General features: G+C 27.0%; 2 protein-coding genes and 1 non-coding gene across 6 annotated transcripts; 1 reads left to right on the forward strand and 2 right to left on the reverse strand.

Moving 5' to 3' along the window:
• Positions 1 to 2,229: 2,229 nt before the first annotated feature.
• LOC132929172 (transmembrane protein 135-like) lies at positions 2,230 to 6,608 on the reverse strand. Of its 2 annotated transcripts, none has more exons than XM_060994320.1 (9): positions 6,411 to 6,608; positions 6,084 to 6,330; positions 5,895 to 6,025; positions 5,090 to 5,216; positions 4,795 to 4,949; positions 3,251 to 3,461; positions 3,019 to 3,186; positions 2,811 to 2,951; positions 2,230 to 2,736 (listed from the first exon to the last, which is right to left on the reverse strand). In XM_060994320.1, the coding sequence occupies exons 2-9, from the start codon at positions 6,231 to 6,233 to the stop codon at positions 2,455 to 2,457; spliced, it is 1,365 nt and encodes a 454-aa protein (XP_060850303.1). In that variant the 5' UTR covers positions 6,234 to 6,330; positions 6,411 to 6,608; the 3' UTR covers positions 2,230 to 2,454. The 2 variants fall into 2 exon arrangements, with proteins under 2 accessions (XP_060850303.1, XP_060850304.1); XM_060994321.1 differs by having other exon boundaries at positions 6,407 to 6,608.
• A 1,661-nt stretch (positions 6,609 to 8,269) lies between these two features.
• LOC132929171 (zinc finger protein 595-like) lies at positions 8,270 to 13,029 on the forward strand. Of its 3 annotated transcripts, none has more exons than XM_060994318.1 (4): positions 8,270 to 8,583; positions 8,779 to 8,903; positions 8,989 to 9,090; positions 11,139 to 13,029. In XM_060994318.1, exons 2-4 carry the CDS (start codon positions 8,791 to 8,793, stop codon positions 12,550 to 12,552), a joined length of 1,629 nt encoding a protein of 542 aa, XP_060850301.1. In that variant the 5' UTR covers positions 8,270 to 8,583; positions 8,779 to 8,790; the 3' UTR covers positions 12,553 to 13,029. The 3 variants fall into 3 exon arrangements, with proteins under 3 accessions (XP_060850301.1, XP_060850302.1, XP_060850299.1); XM_060994319.1 differs by having other exon boundaries at positions 8,270 to 8,540; XM_060994316.1 differs by having other exon boundaries at positions 8,272 to 8,578.
• A 5,973-nt stretch (positions 13,030 to 19,002) lies between these two features.
• Trnar-ccu (transfer RNA arginine (anticodon CCU)) lies at positions 19,003 to 19,075 on the reverse strand. The gene has a single exon. It is a non-coding gene; the product is annotated as a tRNA-Arg (tRNA).
• Between the last annotated feature and the right edge of the window lie 5,350 nt (positions 19,076 to 24,425).

Genomic DNA, 24,425 nt, shown 5'->3' on the forward strand with positions numbered 1-24,425 from the left:
TATAGCTACTATTACTACTAATAAATACTACTTCCACTATACCACACGTCTTTTTTCATGAATACAGCGGTAACTCTATCTATCCGGCAATTAAATTAACACCGTCTATTCTTTCTGTTTCTACTATCCCTGCTCCTGCAGTTCATCGGAATTCTATCATTCGCACTTGTTTTTCCTCCAAGACCAATTTCGCAGAATTCGCTCATCTTCATTCGTTCATACTTCATTCATCATCCAGCATTTCAGCCATCTGGCATCCATATAGTTATTAGTTTCTTCATTCGGACCTTATATTCTATGACCGTGAATTTGTATATCGCACAGTATATACATATATATATATATATATATATTGTAATAATAATAGTAAAATTTATTTATCTATAGTAGTGTCGAGGGTAGTATTGTCCTATTGTTCTGTTTCTGTGATTTGAGTATTTTCCATCGTGGACCGTGGCATCATAAGACCTGAATAGTGGTGAATGGTATTCAAAATATTCAGTATGTTTAATTTTGATTTTAAGAAAACGCCTGATATGAAAACATTACCATCAACTAAGGACAACGAAGACGTAGCGGTGGACGATCCATGTCCAATAAATAGTAAAATCAAAATTAATAATATTTTGGATGATCTTAACAATATTCAACCTGATCATTCTGAAATTGCATTAGATGACTCATTTCAGCTAGGCTTAGGGGACTTGGAAACAGGATCGACTTAACTTATACTAAATGTAAATACTTGGTAAAACTGTGAAATAAAATATTTTTAAATTTACAGTTATCCTAAAACATTAAATGGAACAAAACTATTAATTTTTTTCAAATTACTATAAAAGTATAAGACATATCCATGACTTGAGGTACCTAAGTGTTGAACTAGATGCGGTGTTCTGCTATTATTATCAAATTATTAGTACCAATTTTAGAAATTTTAAGCGACATGACTTGTTAAATCGAAATTTCATAACTGGAATAAAGTAATCTTTTTATCATTAACTTTCAGTGGCGTCACCAGATAATTTTCATGAAAATATTTCTAAAAATGTTTTGGGTATAATATGTTATTTTCTAAATAATTAATCAAAAAATAAACCTACTATATTATTATTACAAATGTACTACAGTAAAATTTCAAATTTCCTCTGTTTTCTTTTATTTGTATGTAACAATAGTACAATACATAACTTTATTTTTAATGTATGGGATTTTAGAAATTGTGCAGTTAATAATAGTAAAAACTTTATTGAGTATTTTTATTTCTTAATGTGCAAAAAAAGCATATTTTATTTGAATATAACAGTCAAATTTAAAATAATATGACTAAGTCTAAAAACAGTAAAAACTCTTTAAATTAATTAATACTATTTTATATATTATGATTTACAATTTCTTTATTTACTTACATATTTTTATCATTAAATTATGGGGGGGGGGGGGTAAAATCAATTGTTGGGGACACTTGCCCACCCTTTCACCAGTGTAGCGCCACCTCTAACTATTTAAATAGTATTTTAAACTTGAAGAAGAAGAAAGAGTCAAATATAAGTTTATTTTCTAGAATATTATGTTCTTTCCTTTTAATTCAAGTTAAACATAAGCAGTTGGAATACATTTTTCTAGTCCTATATAGCTCCCACAGATGGTCATATCAAACTACACCCATGATAAATACTCATCTGACATCAAATATCACCAAATTTTAAACTTAAATTTCAGATACAGATTATTGAAAATACTTCCCGAGTGCCGATTCGATATCCCATTTTTTATCAGTCATTAATATCATATTTTTGAATTACAATATAATGTACATCTTAATATTTATGATACTATTAAAACTAGAATATTCATATTTCATGATTGTTAACACATACATTATACCTACTGGTTATATTGTCAGTATGTGAAATACTATCAATAATATTGATTGTGTGACTGCTTTATGTATAATTCACCTATTTCGTTTTGTAACATAATTTTCATACAAAGTACAAATTTTAAAACGTTAAATTACTGTTGTACATTAATAATTATTTTAAATGCAATATCTTATTGGAAACTGTAACTATAAAATAACAATATTTTTCAAATTCATATAAGTGTGATTTAAGTATTGAATTATAATCAGTTACATTTTGGATTTCATTTTTACTAACAAAATGTTTATCGAATATTTTCATGGTCGATCACTGATCAGTAATTAATAATTAACAGGCATCAAAATTATGTTAGAACACAACACTGTTTTATTTATAAAGATCGTCTTGTTTTAACGTATAAAAATCTGACATAATAAACAGTAAGTATACAAAAATAAATATTTAAAAACAAAATTGTTTCCCGTAAAAAAAAAACTATAACATTAACATATATTTTTAAAACACTATTATATATTATATACACCATTAACCATGCATAATCTTCTGTCCTCGACTAAATAACGTAATTTTAAAATTTAAAAACTTGTAATGGAACTGGCTTATATTTTTTTAATACTCTTTCAAGTGATTCACTTGATTTGAGACCAAATATATCTAAACAATGTCTATCAACTAAGCCTATACTTCCTCCAGACACAGACTGTAAGAATTTCCAATATGATGGTCTTAGGTTATGTGGTTCAAGTATAGCTGCATGAAATAAAATAGCCGTAGAAAAACAATAAAAGAATATATTTGCTTGAGGTAAATCAGGAAACAGTCCATCGTTAGAACCTTTAATATACATTATCTGAAAAAATAGATATTTGAGTAATTAATGTAATCCATTCAATGTTGAATAATAAGAACTTATGACCATAGTACCTGTAATGCTTTCAACATAACATACAAAGCAATTGTGTTATTACGATACAAACAAAAAGTAAGACTAGCCAATGATCCTGCAGGAATACATATGTATTTTGAATCTTTACCTAATAATCTTCTCATTACACATGATACAATCTAAAATATAAAAACAAATTGAATAAAACAAATTCATTAACATCGATCTTATTAAAAATATAGTTACTCGATAAATGGAAGAAAATCCTCCAAGAAAAGCTCCTAAACTAAATGTATCTGACGATATCATTAGTTTTAGAATATAACTAGGTTTACGTAAAATGCGATTGGCTTGTAACAAAGACTTCAAACTTAATTGCAGCGTATAACCAACTAAAAATAGTCTTGTTCCTGACTATAAATAAATCAGCAAGTATAGTGAGACCATAAAATTTATTAATCAATAATTTTTTACTCACACTAAGAATATAATGTAAACATCCATAGGCATGTGGACATACATCACTAGTCCAAATTGTCTTTAATTTACTGTCTATAGTACAATAAGCTTGATGTATATCTGTAATTGCTTGTCGAATAGTATCTTGATTTGATTTTCCCAACTGGGGAGTTTGAGGGGATAACAATGGTTTTGTATAATCATTTTCTTCAGAAGGGCCAACAACAAACCTTTAAAATACATACAACAAATTATGTATTTATGTACTTATATTATTCAATTATTGGAGTATTTTAAATATTTGTATATTATTGTTATTTGATTGCTGTATTTGTATAAAATACACTTTTTACATTCAAAACTAAAAATAATATTTGCTCTGTTATTGTTAAGAATAATTTAAGTAAGTCAGTTTGATCTTAATTATAAATAATTCTATTAACTAAATCCAATGTTATATTACAATATTAAGTGTGTAAAAAAAAAGCAATAGGTAGGTCATCCTACCATTAAGATTTGCTGTGATCGTAATACATTGAATTTAAATTTTTAAAATTTATATAATATAATAAGATTTTAGATTCTAAAATTTAGAAGAAAAACATGGACTTTAATTGTATTAAAAAAAAAAATACAGTATCCTAAAAAAAAACAATTAGCAAATATTTAAGTCAGTTGTAGTTCAAATTAAAAATGAAAATTATAAAGTCAAAAAATTAATTTGAAATTTCATCCAGTTGATCTTTCTTTACACTTATGAAATTTGTATTGTCTTTCATATACTATTCAGTTTTTTGGTGAGTCAAGAGTGATATTTTTTACCTTGATATCCATGAATTCATTAAATCTGTTTACAGAGCTAGGACATTGAATGTAAAGGAGCTTTTCAATAGTTGATGATATTAGCTTTAGAGTTGTGAGCGAAAATCATTAATAATATGTTGCTTGATAGTGTCAATAATAAGATTTTATTTGAAAAAAATTTAATTCTCTCATTTCTTTATTTTGTTTCTAATCAGATTCTACAACACTAGGATAGATCTATAACATTCCTATTGAGAACCAAAGTTTAGAATATTATCTGGGAATGTTGATTTTTTACAGGTATTTAAATTTTAAAGCGGGATATTATAAGCAATTTTAATTTTATTACTTCAACATTCTTGTAAATTTAAATATCATTAGCCAATAGTCATTTAAGGCCAATGAACAAATATAGATCACAAATTGTTCTTAACTAAGTGGATCCACTCTGATATTAAATCTAATACACAACAAAACACAAAAGACTGATTTTTCTGAATGCAAATTTGCTGATAAGTGTTTATTAAAAAACAGCAAATAGTGTGTAACAATATATTAATAATTTAATTATTAAGACATTTTTAAAATCACTATACAAAATGGTGTTTTACATTAGTCCAATCTATAAACTAGTTTATTATTAAACTAATAATTTTTTTTTTAAATTTAAATTTAAATTTTTTTTAAATTATACATTACCTATTATTACATGTATATAATAATTTGTTATCTCACAAATTAAAAAAATATTGTATTTACCTTAATAGTGAATATATTGAATCTGTTTTATTATGCTGTCCTCTAAAAAAATAAAGGAGTAGTGTAATCGATGATCCAAATATAAATAAATCTCCATAAGGAATTGGATTTATAATGCCTCTATTAACCATCATATTATAGAATGTTTCTGAGGCCTTAAAATATAATATAAGTTTTAAATACATCTGGCTTAAATTAAATTAGTATAATTCAACTAAAAATTATAATCTAATATATATATTTATTGAGTGTTTAATTTGAGTATTAAACGTCATAAGAGCTATGAGTGACTTACAACATTTGTGACATATAAACTTAGTAATCCTCGTCTGGATGGCCTTTCAATTAATATAGCAACTAGACAGATTAGAAAACATGGGAGGAATGCCACACTTAGTACATTGAATTTCCCAAACATTCTTCTGAAATTATACAACAATACAAATATAATAGTAATAATAATCAACAATCATTAAATATAAGACCAGCATAGCCCATAAATTTTCAGTGCTGAAGAAATTAAAAATGAAACTTCTAATGTGTTTTATTTGAGACTACAAAATACAAATAACTATCATTATGGTTAAAAAAAATAAAAATAATAACCACAAATTTTAGTAAATCCATTTATTAATAAAAATATAGGTTAAAATATTATGAAAATCACTGCTCAATTTATTACTCCTATGAATTAAATCATAGCAAGACTAACAGGAATATCAGTCATCATCATTAAATTCACCTGACAACTTAAATCTTCAAGGTACCTACCTTAATTTTCTATTTAATAAAAAAAAATTATACAATTCACTTATAAATAAGTAAATATTTATACTACCAGGCATAGACCCAAGAGGGGGGGCTAAGGTGCCATGCCCCCCATAGACTTTGCCACACAGATAAATTCTAGGATGTCAGTTTTTGGCTACCGATAAAATACGATACATACCTGGTATTGCCTCCCCCCCCCAACAATAAACATATTCTGGATTCACGCCTGTATACTACATATTAAAAATATAATATTTTTTGTAGGTTAGTTATATTACACTTGCAAATGAGCTGTCATGCAATTATATAATTTTTCATAATAGCAGTACCTTAGTAAGCACACAAAAGATGAAAAACCAAATGCATGACATGACAGAAAAGCAGTTGACTGAATAATGCTCAATAGGGTTCGTTTGAGTTCCTTCTTAGTCGGCTTTCGACCTTTCATCAGTAAAGTCAACTACCAAAATAATTAATAAATTACAAATTTTTAGTTTAATTAAATAGATAAATAATACCATGTATGTGGTGACATAAATTCGAAATGAAGCTTGGATCGAATGAATGAGTACACCGGCACTTGCGTCAGAACATGAAGACACCCACGGGTGCATATATTCATGACATGATGTGTCTATTGTTTTTAATATTTTACTAGCAACCGCCATAATGTCAATGAAGGCACACGATGCCAATTATATTATGAATGTCTGTATGTTAAAAAGACACAACGTCGACAATATGACAGTTTCAATCAGTTTGCGACTAAATTAAATTTTCAAAGAAAAATATTTGTAAAAATTTAATTTAAAACAACTTAATATATTTCACAGTTACTCACTCACCAATCACTATACAGTATTAGTTGAAATGTAAAATAACTTTTACATCACTATTTAATGCCGAATAAACTGAATACTGATAGACTAATCTTTGACCTATAGACGTATTTTACATCCCGTTGCGATTTTGAATTCAATGTCCAGTGAATTCTGAAATTATACCTAATATAAAAAATATAGTTTCTTTAATACAGTAACTTTCACGATTTCTTATCTCTAAACCTCTTATCATACTATCATAGTACATGATAATATTTTGATAATGATTTATGAAATTTTGAATCGTCTTAGTTCATAGTTTAAGAACATATAATTTAACAACCTAGTAATTCCTTCGTCAGACGAAGTTAAATACCTAAGGCTAATAATCGACTAACGCCTAAACTGGAGCTCGCATCTTAAACAAAAACGTAAATCAGTGAACTCCAGACTTCACCTTTTGAGACCCCTATTAAAATCAAAACTTTCCTTAACCAACAAACTTACGATATACAAATCGATAATCCGTCCGGCTTGGCTATACGGCATTCAACTATGGGGGCCAGCAAAACCATCAAACACTAAAACGTCTAAAACCCTCCAAGCATTCCAATCCATATGCCTACGCCTAATAACCTCTGCCCCTTGGTATGTTACCAATAAAAACCTCCATAAAGATCTGAACATGCCAACCCTTAACGACTTAGCCAAATCCTATTATTCAAAATTCCACTCAACGCTCCGCGCTCATTCAAACCCCATCATTAAAAGTTTATCCTCTACCTCTATCGTTCCTAGAAGGTTAAAAAGGCAATGGCCAAAGCACCTAATTAAATTAAAAAAAAAAAAAAAAAAAAAAAAACATTAATTAAATAAACTCAAACCCTAATTTCTGGTTAGGTGGCACTGTTGGGAGCCTTCCTTCTCTTGTTATTTGTATATGTTACTTATTTACTCTGTCACCACACTTACTTATTATACACTTATGTATAGATTGTAAATATACTTATTTTTAATAATAAAAAAAAAGAACATATAATTGCTTTAATGTTTAATTGTTAACCCCCTTGACACTAACCCACCGGATAGTAACTGAAATAAAATACCTCTAAATATTTTTATTATTCTTTATTTCTCTAGTAATTTATGCCTCTATTGTTGCTTTAAATATAAGCGGTTTGCTACAAATACTGTGATAAAATAATGTTACCTGGTGGTATAACAATAAATAATATTCACCGATTTGAGTATTTGACTGATTTGAGTTTTCTATAATGATATACAAATGTACAATAAACCACAAAATATATTATATGGGTTATAGAAATATAGATCTATATTTTATGTATACGACTATGCAATAAACGTATTTATTGTTCATAATAATATCTGGCTTCTGTGAAATCATAAATTGATCATTAGACCTAAGTCATAGATATTATCACAGACGAACGTGATTAATAACATATTAAATATTTTCTATGAAGTCTCTCGCCTCGAGGTGGATATTATTATACATTATATAATACGATATATGTATTTAATTGTATTATGTATTACAAATTCAATTTGCATAACCCGCGGGGCGCGATTTAATATATACCAGAGGGTCCCAAACTTTTTATTGTACGGCCCATTCTGGGGAGTGAGGAATTTTTTTAAATTTGGTAACCCACAATATCAATAAATTACCTTTTTTTTTTTTGCTATTTTAGTGTGAATTAGTAGCTTACAAAAAAAAAATGTATCATTTAAAAATATAACGCGACTCACAGTTTGGGAACCTCTGATATAGACAAAGGAGTGATAACTTAGGATTGTTGTGTGACTCTCTAATATCTTTGATTTTATTTTATCACTGATCTATTGGCGGTTAAAGGTGGTTAAAGGCCCGATAACACAATGGATTATTTGTCTAATGTAGCGTTGTTGCATTGTAGCATTGTGGAATAATGGTCCATAGTACTTACTACTATAGTAACTAGTTAAAGTGCCGTTTTCACATTTTAGTGTTTTATTTATGACTTAACAGTTACCTCCGCGTTCTGGACCGTATCAAGAGTCGCTTCAACACGAAATTTCGAATTACCATACTTCAATAATTGATAACTCCAGTACTCTACATACATTACAATCAACAAGCAAGAATAACGAGTAACGACAATATTGTACAATACTGAATACAAAATACCGTAACGTATTTAATACTTATACATTATTTGATTTTTAATGTTTGTTGGTCTTTATTTCACCTATTGTTGTGGCATTATGTTTACTGTAAATATTTTTTTTATTTCTACTCCATAATCAGTTACTATTAACTAATCGTTTGTACCATTTTGATATTTAACGATCTACTGTTACTGTACTTACTATTAATTTCAATTTTCAGTAATACTCCAAAATGTCGCCCACAAAACATACTAATGAACATTTACAAGAGCAACGTCCGAATTATAACCCTTATGTTAAACTTACACAGCTAACTCAAGAAGATATAGAGCAGTATACTGGCATGTAAGTATAACTTTTCAACACATAACATAAACCTAATTATTTTTAATTGACAAAATAATTTTTTTTTATTATTATGTTGTTTTAGAAAACAGAAAAAGGAGAATACATCTAATTTATCAAATGAGAGTATTCCTCTTAGAACAATAAAACAGGAATATCAAGATGATCCTAATCTCGAGTTCTATGAGTATGTATATTTTAAAATATAATGTTTATATTTATATTGTCTTTACTATACTATATTCCAAATAAGTTTGGAAAAACTCGCGCAGCCTCTGCCCGTTGGTCAGGAATCAGGATGTATCATTACTCGTTGTCGTTGCCGGTCTTGTGATTGCATTTGCGTGAACTATGAGACACTGTTTTGTCCTCATTCTTTTCAAATTTATTTGGAAAAAAGTATAACAATACTTACCAACTAATAAGATGTAAAATTTATTGTCTCTTCTTAATAGTGATAAAATATAAAATGTATATAATATAGATGTCTAACATTTTCTCTTTGTACTTGGTTTTGCCACCTAACTAATGCTCAAAATCTCTTAATATTTGTGAACATGAACCACTTTCTTAAGAAAATATGGTATTCTTGTCGTATGCGGTCTACCTCACGTTTCTGTTTGTCATATGCGGTCTACCGCACACTTGTCGTCTACCATACATGTTTCTATACATCATATCAGTGGCGTAACTAAAAAATTTGGGCTTCCCCGCAAAAATAAAAAATGGGCCCCAAAAATATTGTTATACCAAATTTAACCCTATAACCAAAGACCCCAAATTACTATGGGCTCCCATGCGTCATATGCAGTCTATAGCATAATTTTTATACGTAATTAAATTATGGTAGAGTTATATTATATTTAAGTTAATGACACACAATATGTATTAAAAAGAATTCAATAAAACAATACACGGTCACGATCTAATCCTAAATTAGGTGAAGTTAGGTACAAAAAAAATAGGTATAGAAACATAATTATAAAAACAAATAAAATAATATAATATGCCAATGTATCAAAAAATACTATAATCTATATATAATCTTCATTTCTATTATTTAAATTAGGTACAATATAACTTTACGTCTCTTAAAAAACATTCAAATATATCAACATTGCTGTTTCTTAGACGCCACCATTGTTTCGTTAAATACGAGGGTAGCAATGATGGTGATGTACCATGCATTTTTTTTACGATTCTAAGTTTTAAACCTCCCCATAAACTTTCTATGCGCTGTGTGTGTGCACCATTGATAGGATCGACAAAAAATTGGGAATGGTTTATGGTTTTATGTATGTACCCTTTAGTTTCTAATGTCTTATATGCAAGCCATTTATCTGAGTGTATTTCTGTACCAATTTCAATTTCATTTTGAATTATTCTATGCAGTGTCGGTCTGTCTCTTTTTTCTACAACAAAATATCTTGCCTCGATAACACCATTTTCGTCTTTTTGGCACGCACATTCCAAACACCCATGGACTAACCTTTCTTAGTGCATTGTATCACAGTTCGTTCTTTTCCCCGTTCTTTGCGAGTATAGTATTTGGTTGGCGAACCACAGTGTACACAAGCATGATTATTGGTTTCAATAAGTCGTTTTTCCTTTAAAAAAGCTATGGTATTTTCCTCTGATTGGATAATTACATTGAAATGTTTGGCTAACATAATGTTTAAAGTGCAGTAAATAAACTGTAGAATAACGGATCACGTAGGTGTTACAGCACAAACTAAACTGTAATTTATTATTGATATAGAAATTACATCTTTAAGATAAAGCTTAATCGTCATGGCCGTTGAATCGTTGAAAATGATCTTTAGTAGATAAAAAGTGGTGGTAGACTGCATATGACATATAGAAACATGTGTGTGTAGATGACAAGTGTGCAGTAGACCGCATACGACAAGAATACCGAAAATATATGTATCTAGTTTCCAGTATCATTAACTTAGTGCTAACCTAATTAAGCATAAATTAAGTGAATTATTAGTAAATGGTACATACATTTTTTTAAACTAATTACCTTGTTGGATAAACTAGTCATCCATAGTCTATATATTACATACTTGGCAATGTGGCATGATCTGGTTGTCCAATTAATGTTTTACAGAAAAAATCTTCAAGTACTACCATTTAATTGGTTAATCATAATATACTTAAATTAATTGAATATGTGATTTATATTTGAATTATTATATAACCTAATATTATTATTATTTTTTTTTATTAAAGAACTACAGTAGAACATACTTTGTGGCAATCTTCGGTACAAGAGATTAATATCAAAATTGAAAATACTAATTTAATTGAAGTAAAAACTGAGCCAATAGATCTAACTGAAGAAACTATATTTGCACGCTTAGCAGACAATTCAGAAAATCCTAACAATAACGGATTTCTTTGCGGAGTATGCTTTGCTTTTTTCGATAATTTTGAAGAATATGTCATCCATAAGAATTTGTCACATAGTAGTAAACCTTATGTATGTGATATTTGCAATGCAACATTTGTTCTTAGTGCTCATTTGAATCTACATCTGGGCGAACACGTTAATTATCTATGCATGAGAAATTCTTCCATAAGCCCTTCAGAAATTCAGTCGTCATCTCAAAGTAACTTGATGATAACTCCTAGTGGAAATTACAAAAATTCGAGATCAACCACGGCATTGGCTAAAAATTCTTGCCATACTAGTACTTCAGTAGATTTACAACAAAATGTTTCAAACAATTCTACACAAAACTTTTGTGTAACTGATTCCAATAAAAATTTACAAAAAACAAAATTAAAAACATTTAAGTGTCTAAATTGCATGTTTACAACAGCGTCTGAAACTCAATTTCTTAATCATCATGATATTTGTGATAACATTTCAAAAACTTCCAAGTTTCATCAATGTCATTTATGTATTAAATCATTTAAAAATTCTTCGGCATTAAATAGTCATTTAAAAAATCATAGTTATAGAAGCGAAATAATTTCAAGGAAAAAGCTTGTTTCATTAAACAAGAAGAAAATCAAAAATCAAAACAAAAATACATTGATAAAATCTCAAAAATTTGTTTTTCCAAAGATTGCAAATTTTAACAGAAGTCATAAGTGTAAAGATTGTAATAGACATTTTACTACACGTCACAAATTAAATATTCATTTCAAGCAACACAAAAAACAAATGATATGTAATCAATGCAATAAAAAATTTGTATTAAAGAAAAACTTTGAAAAACACTTACTATCGCATATGTCTAATGATACTTCATTTAATAAAAGTAATTCACTTCAAAACCAAAAAACAACTAAAAAATCAATAAAACACAAATCGGTTTCTAACAGTGAAACACAGAATGTCTTGGAAACAGAAAAATCATTTCAATGTCCTTTTTGCAATAATTATTGTAAATCGAAACAATCTCTGAGCCAACATAAAAGACATCATCATTCTACTATAAAACATACTTATCGAAAACTAAAATCAAAAACTGTTGAATGCAAATGGTGTAGTATAATAATAACAAAATGTAACTTGCTTCGTCATATTAAATGTTTGCATCCTAACATCAATCCTATAAAATGTTCACACTGTCCAATGGCATTTAAAGAATCTGCCTCGTTGAAATTACACGTATTTGAATGTCATACAAATTAAGTTAATTAATTTAAAAACTAAAATCTAAGGTATATCGGATTATAGTACAATGTATACTTAATTCCTAATTTTCAGAATATTTTTATACCTGTACTTTTTCCTTTGTAATTATTTTTTTAATTTTTACGTATTTATAAATTATATAATTATACTCATAATTAATTAACTTTACGACCTTAATATTGTAAAATTTTACTTATTTTTGAATTTTTATTTATAGTTAAGTTATTTTTTTTTATTTTTTTATTATAATATTATTTGTAGCTCATAATTATTTATTTTTATATACATTTATTATCAGAGTAAAATATACTGACACAATGCATGATTATTATTAGGTTAATATTGCGATTCTTGATGATCGCTGAATAGACCATAGTCTGACCAATTAAGATTATTATAAACTTAATTTTAATTTTCATATTATGTAATAATATATATAAACTAAAAATACAATTTGTAAAAACTAGAAAAATAGTTTTCTATTGCAAGTAGTTTATTTATTATATAACAAATGTGAAATAATACTAATTCGGCCTATTAGTATCAGGTATTTCAAGTTATTTTAATTATTTGTTTTTGTTTAATATCTCTAACTTACAAATTATACTATCCTTTTTTTATCAACTAATAAAAATAAATAAAATATAAAATATTTTATTATTTTCACTTTAGTTAATTATTAAATCACCTGAAATAGCGAAATAGAAAAACACACATTTTATTGTATTTTATTAATCACAGACCACACTCATAATAATAATAAATAATTAAACAGTGAAACTTCCAATTAACGGTCACCGAAGGGACCATAAATAATGACCGCTATTTAAAGGTGACAATACATGGCATAACACTTGATGGGACCAAAAAACCTAACCGTTACATAGATGTGACCGTTAACAGAAGTCTTACTGTATTATAAATTTACAATATTGTTCTCGATTCTGTGATCAAGCATTTTATGTTATTTTTAGAGGAAATAGTTGCAATGCTCCCCAGACCATTTATTATCATAATAATTCTGAATTTCTGAATAAAATAAGTATCAACAATTTTTTTAATAGGTAATAAATCTTTATTTTAATATCAAATCGCCAATATTATTTGGTAACTACTTATCTATTTTAGTTTTAAAAACTAAGCAATTATACTTATGAAATATAGGTAAATCTGAAAACAATAAACACGATTATTAACAAGTACTTTATTCGCATGCAGGATATTCTCTCATATAAAATGTAATTAATATATTTAATTTCTCATAAACTTTTTTTTAAAGAAAACACCTTCATACCAATGTTGTTGTAACTTGTAATGCAAGCGCATGAACTTTATTATTCCTTTTTTGTCAAAAAGTCATTTTTAACAGCTAACTGGATGAAGATCAAAATTAGAAATATTACACATACCTATTTGATTTAATATAAAGTGAATTTTTTATAGTTTATACTGTTTATAGTAATAACAATGACCTTCTAGTTTTCAAAAATATTTTAAAATGAAATTTATTTTTGATTTATTTATATGTGTTAAATTTGAATGCAATGACGGGTATCATTGTATACGAAAAACGATTCTGAACGGAGATGATTTGTCAGTTAATGATAATTAGTAGGATATATTATATTATTACCTATATTTAAATTATAATATATCGTTATTTTACGCGATTTCGTAAAAAATTTAATTTCATACGCTCTTAAAATGTTTTCTATATTGACGCTGGAATTTTTTTTTACAGTTACTTGAAGGAAAACTTATGGATAACCTTGTATTGGATTTTTGAACCTTAGGAATAAATCACAAAAATTTTATGAATTTTCAACTTCAAAATTCCTTGCAAATTTTCGCGATTTTAATATATTTCGTAAACATTTGAACTTTAAATGCTTATAAACAAAAATTGTGACTAACGATTTTTGATTTTTTTTTACTACGATAAGTACAACTTATAATAAACATTGTATAAATTTTAAACATTTTTTGGATAGCCAAATTTTTTTTTATCGGCATTTTAAGAAAAAAAACTTAGAAAAGTCGAAAATCTCAATTGTCTATAAGTAGTTTAAAAAAGGTCAAAATAACCGTAATATAATTATTTGGTGAAAATTTCAAGTATTTACAATTATTCGATTTTGAGTTACAGCAAAATCAAAAAATCGATGTTGTCGAAAAATGTTTATGCGTAAAAATTCCCGTTTTTCTGTTATTTTTTCAGAGTTTTTCCCGATGTTTTTGAAAACTACTGGAAATTTTTTACTTTTGATCCCCCCATAGTACCAACTAGATGAATTTTCCTATTCAAAGAGGGGCTGAAGTCAAAAATCGAAGTATTATTACTACTCCAAATCCAAAACGTGATGACAGACACAAAAAAAAAAACACACATCATTGTAAAATCAATACATTCATCACTCCGTTCGGAATCTAAAAAAGTTATTTATTAGTGCACAGTGCACACTACTTCTCAAATCCGTAGTGCACACATACAATTTCGGATAATGCATTTTGTGACAGCCGTAGGGATTCACTATTGAATTGCTTTCTGTTCTTATTTGCTAAATCATCAATCCCTGGGGGGAAATCCCGACCGTTAATAAGCCATTGGGTTTGGGGCTGCAGACATTGGCGCACATACTTGTGTGCCAGGGGATGCTTAGCACCCCCAGCTTATTTTGAGCTAAAAATATTGTTAATAGTGTAATTTTGCGTTTATAAAAATAAGTTTAATGAATTTGTATTGGTAATGCATTAGGTAATGCCACGGACGTACATGCAGCTACATACTTTATATATAATATATGTATAATATTGGGTATTTGGGTTTGCGATGTAAGCTGGGTTATCAATATTTAATTTATAATTTTATTTTAAAATTTGGTTTATACTAATTAAATCCCACATATGATCGATAAAAAAGAATTTTAATAATGATATATTGATGTCTTATGATGTTTTAAGAGCTTAATATAAAAGTTTAATCTTTAATAGCATAAATGATAGTGTTAAAAAATTGTCTTAATAAAATTTATTTGCTGGAAGTTCTCATGTGCGCATGTAATCCGAAAGTAACCTATTTACAAATTAATTCAAATTGCAATAACCATATCAATCTCATCACTCATCATCAGTCATCAGAAACATGAAAAGTCATTTTCGTCAATGCGCCGCATAAAGATTTGGTTATGCACGATGCACCAGTATAGTGCAGACTGCAGAGTAGATTTATTAATCTTTCGTAGTTTCGTCTTTATACATAGAAAGAGAACTAACAAATAAGTGAAAAAATGAACACATAATTGACAGATTTGCAAAAAAAAAAATCAAGAAAATTAGATTTAATATAATTTATTTTTAATTTGTAATTCTTTTTAGTTTTTCTATACCGGCTATAGGATATTATTATAGGTACCTATAATAATATTAAACCATGATATACATTTATATTTATAATACTAGCTGTCCCCGTGCACTTCGTCGCCCGTACAAAATGCACCCGCGTTAAGTTTGGTTGCCTATAACTAGCTGTCCCACCTACATAGAGTTGCATTTTTTCAATCGATTAACCGATTATATATTATAATTTGTTAAAAATAATATATTATTCGAATAATCCATTAAATAATCGCACAGCCCTGAACATAATAAAGAGGTAATATATTGAGGTCATTAACCGGGATAAAAACTATCCTATCTAGTATCTTATGACGGAGATAAAATTACACCCATTGATCATAATTTCATCAAAATCGGTTGAGTAGTTTCGGAATGCATCGAGAACATGTATATGTATATGCATGGGCGTAAAATTGCCTTGTTAGAAGGGGAGGCTTAAATTATAAACATAGAACAATTTTATTGTAACATTTATTTTATAAGGTATTAAGATGTAGGTATTTAAAAACTTCAAAATTATTTACTTAACAGCGTATAAATGTATAATAAATAACTTTTTATCGTTGTCGTTATAAAATATTAACGTATAGCTCAATCATTTTAATTTTATTATACATTTACAATACAAAATTCATACATGAAGCTTAAATGTTCACATACCTATCGGATATTCTGATAAGGAATTACGTTTTACATTTTATAATTTTCTCTAATAAATAACCTTAAATTTCTTTAAAAACTTTAAAATATTTAGGGAGGCTAAGCTCCCCTTAGTCCCCCCAATTTACGCCCATGTCACATAGGCCAAGTGTATATGTACTCGTATATTTATAGGTATACAATTGATACAATTATAGGACGTAAATAATACACATTTATTTTAATAGATAACTCAGAGGTTTTTTAATTTAGACAAATGCTATTGCGATAGAAACCTCCTCCATGATAATATACTCTTTCGTTTAAAAAAAAAAAATCAAGAAGATTCATAATATAATAAATATATTATTAGTTGGATTATTATTGAATTATTGATAGTTTCGGAGTTCATCCCGAGTAAACATTGTGACACATGATTTCTATATATAAGAATATATTATGGAGATAGAAGATAGTATATAGAATATAGATAGATTGTCGAGTTTTACTTCTCAGAACAATTCATACCTACACGCTGCTAACGACAAAACATATACAAAAGAAAAAAGGTCAGGTTACAGGTAGCTGGAAACCTACTATAATATTGAGGTCGGTCACGGGAATATCCGAAATACACCATGCAAATAAGCATGTAAATTTAAATTTAATATTAAAAATTAATTCCGAACATTTTCATATTTTCTCACATTTTAAACCTTCTCTGGACTTCCACAAATAATTTAAGACCAAAATCAGCTAAATTGGTCCAGCCGATCTCGAGTTTTAGCGATACTAACAAACAGCATTAGATTTTTATACATATGTATATAGATAGATTGTAAATATTAAAAATCTATCCGGCCAATGCACAGGAAATACTCTTTCTTATAAAATATATAATAGGTGTTTTTGCCCTAAACTGAACCAGAGAGTTGTATCGTGGAAATACGAAGTATCTTTGTTTCTATATATCATGATGTGGGAAATAGACAGAGAAAACAAATGCTGGTGTAGCTATAGCTGCCCCTTAAATATTATTACGACATAGTCTTACGGAATGAACTTCAATTACTAACTGAAAAGCGATAGCAATAAGATATATTATACATTATTAAATATGGTACCTACCATTTAACTAATTTAAGTCTAGATACTTAACGAAAATAGGTTAGTTAAAACTTTAAAAAATGTACTCAAACATTTTAAATATAGTTGGCATGATAAATAATACATCAATTATGTTTAAATTAACTAAATTTTAGTTAATAGGTCTATGGGATCGAAGAATGGTAAGCATTTTAAGGTTAAGAGAAGTCAATTTAGAAATTTCCAATTTCAATTATGTTTATCTATATAAAATGTAGAAAATAGAAAACTATAGATAACCGCCAACCGTTAACCGTTTTGCTGTAGGTACATTAAAATATTGTATTATGTTAAGTGTATACAGTATTACAGTGTACCTAACTTGTCATCAAGGAGTCACTCTGTCATTGTAAATTATAATTTATAATGCATCAATTCTTAAATTTGAATTTAGTAATGATGATAAATTGATAACTCATTTACCATAGTATTTGAAAAATTTTTTTCAGCCAGTACGTATAAGTATTTTATTTTTTACTCGTGCAAATGTACAATGAATATCCGATGTTATTAAAATGACGTATACTTTAGAAACTTATAAAAAATACTTGAGAAATGACACCCAATTCTTTTTTTTAATTCCAGCAGATATAAATTATGATAATCCATGTATTAAATTTTCAATGTCTTGACAACTCAGCCCTCAAACAAACTTTTTTTTATCGATAATTTTAGAAAAAAAACTTTAATTTCAAATGACCTACCATAACAATTCAATACGAGTAAAAATATAAACATTTATCGAATATTTAAAGTGATTATGGTTAATTGATTTTTATTTACAACAAAATTGATTTTAACAAATATTGATTTGCATAAGAATTCCCGTTTTCCCCTATTTGTTTTGTTATTTTTCCAAATAATTAAGAAAAGCAAGGATTTTTTTTTTAGTTTAAAACCTCTTATACTAGTCTTACTGTTTAGCTTGTATTCATTTTTTCACAAAAAAAGATATTGACAATTGAATCACTTTTATTTTTCCACAAACGAACAGACACAAAATAAAAAATGAACACATCTTTATAATATACTTAATCAATTCATCATAAAACCGCTCTAAATCTAAAATAAAATTAATTCCAATAAATTCAAGTTTTCAACAAAAACATAGTTCCGAAAGATTTATTTTATAAATTGTTTTACACATTCAAGAACTTATTTAAGTTTTAATAGTTGTTTAATGGTTTATTAATATGTATAACTAATGTAAATAAAATTTAAATAAAAAAAAATACTGAAAAATAAATAGTGCAAAATTTTGGACCGTACCCCTGGTGGGACTCGAACCCACAATCCCCGGTTTAGGAGACCGATGCCTTATCCATTAGGCCACAGGGGCTGGTGCGTGGAAAGAACGAATTGGTAAGATTTAAGCCAATCATGAACAATAGTTTTTTTTTTTAATTGATGGTAGGTAAATAGATTGAAATAAGATTAAAATAGTACTAAATATCTAATATCTATGTATGAAGTTAAAATAAATGGTCACAATTTTACTATTAACTATTGTAATTTCAGAAATAATTAGGTATATGAAATATTATATTATTACCTGTATTATTATTTATTTATGTCAAATAGGTCTTTATTCTTTTATCAACTTTAAATGTTTTATACATGAACACGAAAGCCGATAGGTACACATAAATCAGAATAATCAGATAGTATATAGGAAGGTAGGTAGTTTAGTAGTTAGGTAATTTATTATAGTTTCGATATCGCTGTAATTAATCAGGACATGTTTATGAAAATAAAAAGATTTTATTTATAAAATGTACTATTTATTATTTATTTTATAATTTTAGACTGAACTAAGCGATGAATCGTATGAATTTGACAATAATATGTAGGTTGGTACCTTAGTACCTAATACCTATATGTATATTATTGTTTATACGATAAGCAGGTATTAAGGTATTAGAAAAAATTCTACAATTTTTAACTTTATATATAAGTAAAAGTAGATAATTGTAGCCAGTGTAGGTTTATAACACAAAGATCATTACATATTATTCATATAATTTAACAAGTAACTTGTTATAATATATTTATACTTAATTTTTAATTAATATTTGAAATTTTAAAGTTAAATACATTTAACGTTTTTTGCCGTGACATATACTATTTGAGATGATGTCTATAATTTATTTTTATTATTATTTATTTATTTTATTTGATGATTGACGTATTATAATACATATATTTATACTTAAACTTAACTAATATTTGGAATTTTAAAGTTAAAAGCATTTGTTAATGCTAGTATTTGTAAATTAGATTCACTACCTACCTAATTTTGTATAAATAAAATTAAAAAAAATCCTATGCGTCATGGCTATGACTAATTTCTTCAAATTATGTATCGAGTATCTAGTATTATAGTATCTATAGTATCGCGATACTAATTTTTGAATATCTTGCCCATCCCTGATCGGCCTGATCAGCAGTTATGACTACGAAATTTGTACGAAAACCTATTAAAATATTTACTTTATTATTCTTGGTTCAATGGGTACTGGGTAGGTATACATGACCGCATGACGTATACAACCGGTGACTCGTCTTGAAATTGTTTATGTCGCAATTTTCTAGATCTGGATTGGAAAAAATAACGATGGCTTATCATTACGGTTTTATAATGGGAAAATAAAAATGTACTAATAAGCAATATTACAACACATACGTCACTGGTTATGAGTGAACTGTTGACTGTTGTCCGACGTTGACGGATCCTTGTAATGATTGTATTTTTCAAGTTTGGTTTATTCGTTGACCAGTGGCGCAACCTGATAATAAGGGGCCTATGTGAAAATTTCCAAACCGGGGCCCTTACCGAATAATAAAAATGAAAAACAGTCATACCTTATTATAAATTTTAAAAATATTGTTTTCTCATATGTCATAGTATTAATTAATTAATATAATTATAATTTTTATTAGTTATTTTTTTTTTTTATATAAAATTAATTATAAAAATTAACTCTTGTTTTTACGGCAGCAAAATCATGAATGATTTTGTTTGTATCCAATTCATTATTATTAGATACCTAGTAATACAAAAATTTTATAGATAGATAGTTTTTTTGTCTTATTATCGTTAGACACACAGGTAATATTGTCATTGACTTACACATTACCTACACAGTACACACACCAACATAATTATGTATAATAATAAAAGAAGTTTCAAATTTTCAATTATAGTGTATACTCTAACTCTTTATCCGCATTTCGAACCTATACTGTATTACGATACACTTAACTGTTTTCTCACATAGGTACTCGTAATTTGAACTATTCTCTAATTCAAAAGAGTAAAGACATAATTATTTATTATATTAAATTATTAAAACAAATATTATAATATGTGTATATTACAGATTACAGTAAAGGAATATCGTACATGAGTTTTTTAATCTAGAGGCCCCTCAAGACCGGGGGCCCCTGTAAATTGCACACCCAACACTCCCGATAATTGCACCACTGTCGTTGACTCCAAAAACCGCACACTTTTGGAAGATTAAAACCGCACGCATCTAATAGGTTAAAACCATACAATTTAAAAAATTGTCGTATCCAAAAACCGCACAGTCAAAAAGGTCGATAAACAAAAAACGCATAGGTATAATTAATTATAAGAATTTTAGAATGGGTTAAAACCACACACTATTTTTAGTGAAAATAATGAAAAGATAAGATTATAAGATAAGTACTATACAATAATCAAGTCTCTAGTTGCCTATTTATTTTTAGGAGCATTTGTTTCAATTTTGGGAAGAATTTTTACGTGATGGAGATCGTATAAAGTTTTTAAATAACGTCGGCAGTCGGTTTGAACCAATCAAACTTTGAAAGTTTTAAATTTTTTTAAATTAATATTTTAAATTTTTGAATATATAAATTATTATGATGAAATATTAGAATAAATAATTAATTATACATATACATATGCTTTTTTGTTTATCGACCTTTTTGGGGTCGAAATCATAACCTATTAAATGTCTGCGGTTTTAACCTACCAAAATTGTGCGGTTTGGGAGTCAACGGCGGCTATGCATATCTTATATGTTTTACTTAAATGTTATTTTCTTGATCGCTCTGAAGCTAAAGCTTATGGTTGGCAAAAACCATTGTTTTTCCTACCGTCAGCATAAAATTATATGTTTAGTGAAGATAGGAATACCATATTCATAATATATAATAATATATTATACTATTATATAAATAATATAATAATAAATTTAACAATTAATATCGATATTACGGTTTGTTTAAATTGATATTGAGTATTGACCATGATAACAACCGTGACATAAGCTTAAAATATTAATTAATTAAGATACATCTTAGTTTATGACTTAAAGTTTAAGGAGGTTGAAAGCGCGATTTTTTATAAGGAGTATTAGATAGGTATAATAATATCACTTTGGGTATGACGTATGACGTTCTCTAATAGGTTGGCTATATTGCGGACCATAGACCTACAACACTGTATAGCAATAGAATAGTAAACGTACACATAAACATTGCAAACGTTATTCTAGTCAATAAAATAGCATACCTAATTGATTCTTAATTTTTATGAAAAACTGATTTAGTTCTAATTGTTCTAAAAGGTTAATGTTTAATTTTTTTTAAAAATACCAGACTAGTGAAGTGTATGTATATATAATAATATATACATTATTTTCTTAGTTTCTTACCCGTTGAAAAAATTATTAGTTGATAAACTATTGAAATTTAACCAATAGTAATTTTGGATAAACTATTAAAAAATATAGCTTACTATAAGTAGTAACTAGTAGGCAAGTACAATAGCTTTGAATAGTTTTAATATTAGATTCAAATAATTTTACTGATACAGTGCTACAGCCTACAGTTGAATAATAATACTTTATAAATTTGAATATTTTTGTTGCTAGATCTAAATAGTTATAGTGTTATACTATTGTTTATTATACATGAACATTTTTTCTAGGTACTTTATTTTAATACTATAATCCCGTACACTCTACAGTTTATATATAATCTAAAATAGTCAATAGACAATAGTATTATAGATTTATTATAGTATTATACTATTGTTATTTGTTATTTGTCAACAATATCAACGCCCATTAGAATTTACTGATTTTAGTAGGTACTTATTAGTTATTAGTACGATATGTGATTTAAAAATACCAAGTCTAAAATTATATCCATGCCAAAAAAAAGAACAAATGTACAATGCAAATCGATCGACATTATACTTTTTTAGGTCGGTAAATCTACTTAATATGTGAATGAGGTATAAGACGATTTCACCCATGACCCCACAAATTACAAACCTATGTAGTATGTACTGATTATAAGATTTGAGTGATGTATATAAGCGTCAAACAGGAGAGTAAATAATAAAAAAATGTGCTCTATAATAATTATTACTTACGTAGTTACATGATACATTATAACTTTATAAGTATTATTATGCTTATTTGTACAGTAATGTTTATATTACATAATATATTATCGTATTTAGTAATATCATTGATTATAAATAGTATTTATAATCAATGGTAATATATAGTATGGTTTAAATAATTCATGTGACATAAACATAACTACGCAATAAGCAGGTAGTTGACAATCCTATGTTATATAATTATTTTTTTTTAGCTTATAATATTATAGCATTATTAATTATAAATACTAATAATTTATAATCAACGATTATAGTTACTTGATAGTTTTACATAGATAATAAAGTTACTTTGTTTTTCTATGATTTGTCCAAGACAAATCTAAATACTTTTGTTTGTTAATACATTATGTCATATGATTTCAATAAAATTAATTATTTAAAACAAGTTTTAAATAATTTTGTTTTCGTATTCCAATTTCCGTTACCATGTACCTAAATCATATTATTATCATGTTTAATAAAATTAATTTTAATATTGTACATTTTCAATTATCATAGTTAATAATAAATAATAATTATAAAAATAAATTATACATAGTTACAAAAATATTATTGTATATATAATATATTCATCAAATAGATAAAATATATCATCTATATTACTTATATTATAGGTACCTATATTATTATTATTATCTAGTTTACCCATAAAGCCATAACTCATAACTCATAAGTAAAATTAAATTATTATGATTAGATAATATTTTTTTTGTTTTAGATTCTGAACGGAGTGATGTGTGTTTTTTATTATTATTGCTTTTTTTTTGTGTGTGTCTGTCATTACGTTTTGAAGTAGTAATAGTGTTTTGATTTTTGACTTTAGCCCCTTTTTGATAAGGAAATTGAATCTAGTTGGTACTTTGGGGGGTCAAATTTCCAGTAGTTTTTAAAATCATCTGCAGGAAAAACCGTGAAAAAGTAACGGGAAAACGGGAATTTTTACGCATAACCACTTTTCGTCAAAATCGATTTTTTGATTTTGCTGTAACTCAAAAACGAATCATTGTAAATACGTGAAATTTTCACAAAATGTTTGTATTAGCGTTATCTATTTACGATTAAATTTTCAAAATATTTAGAATTTTTTAAACTATTTATAGACCATTGAAATTTTTAATTTTTCTAAATTTTTTTTCTTGAAATGCCGATAAAAAAAATTTGGCTTTCCAAAAAATCTTTAAAGATTAATACAAGGTTTATTATAAGTTGTTCTTATTGTAGTAAAACA

The sequence above is a fragment of the Rhopalosiphum padi genome, chromosome 4, assembly GCF_020882245.1.
Source record: "Rhopalosiphum padi isolate XX-2018 chromosome 4, ASM2088224v1, whole genome shotgun sequence".
NCBI lineage: Eukaryota > Metazoa > Arthropoda > Insecta > Hemiptera > Aphididae > Rhopalosiphum > Rhopalosiphum padi.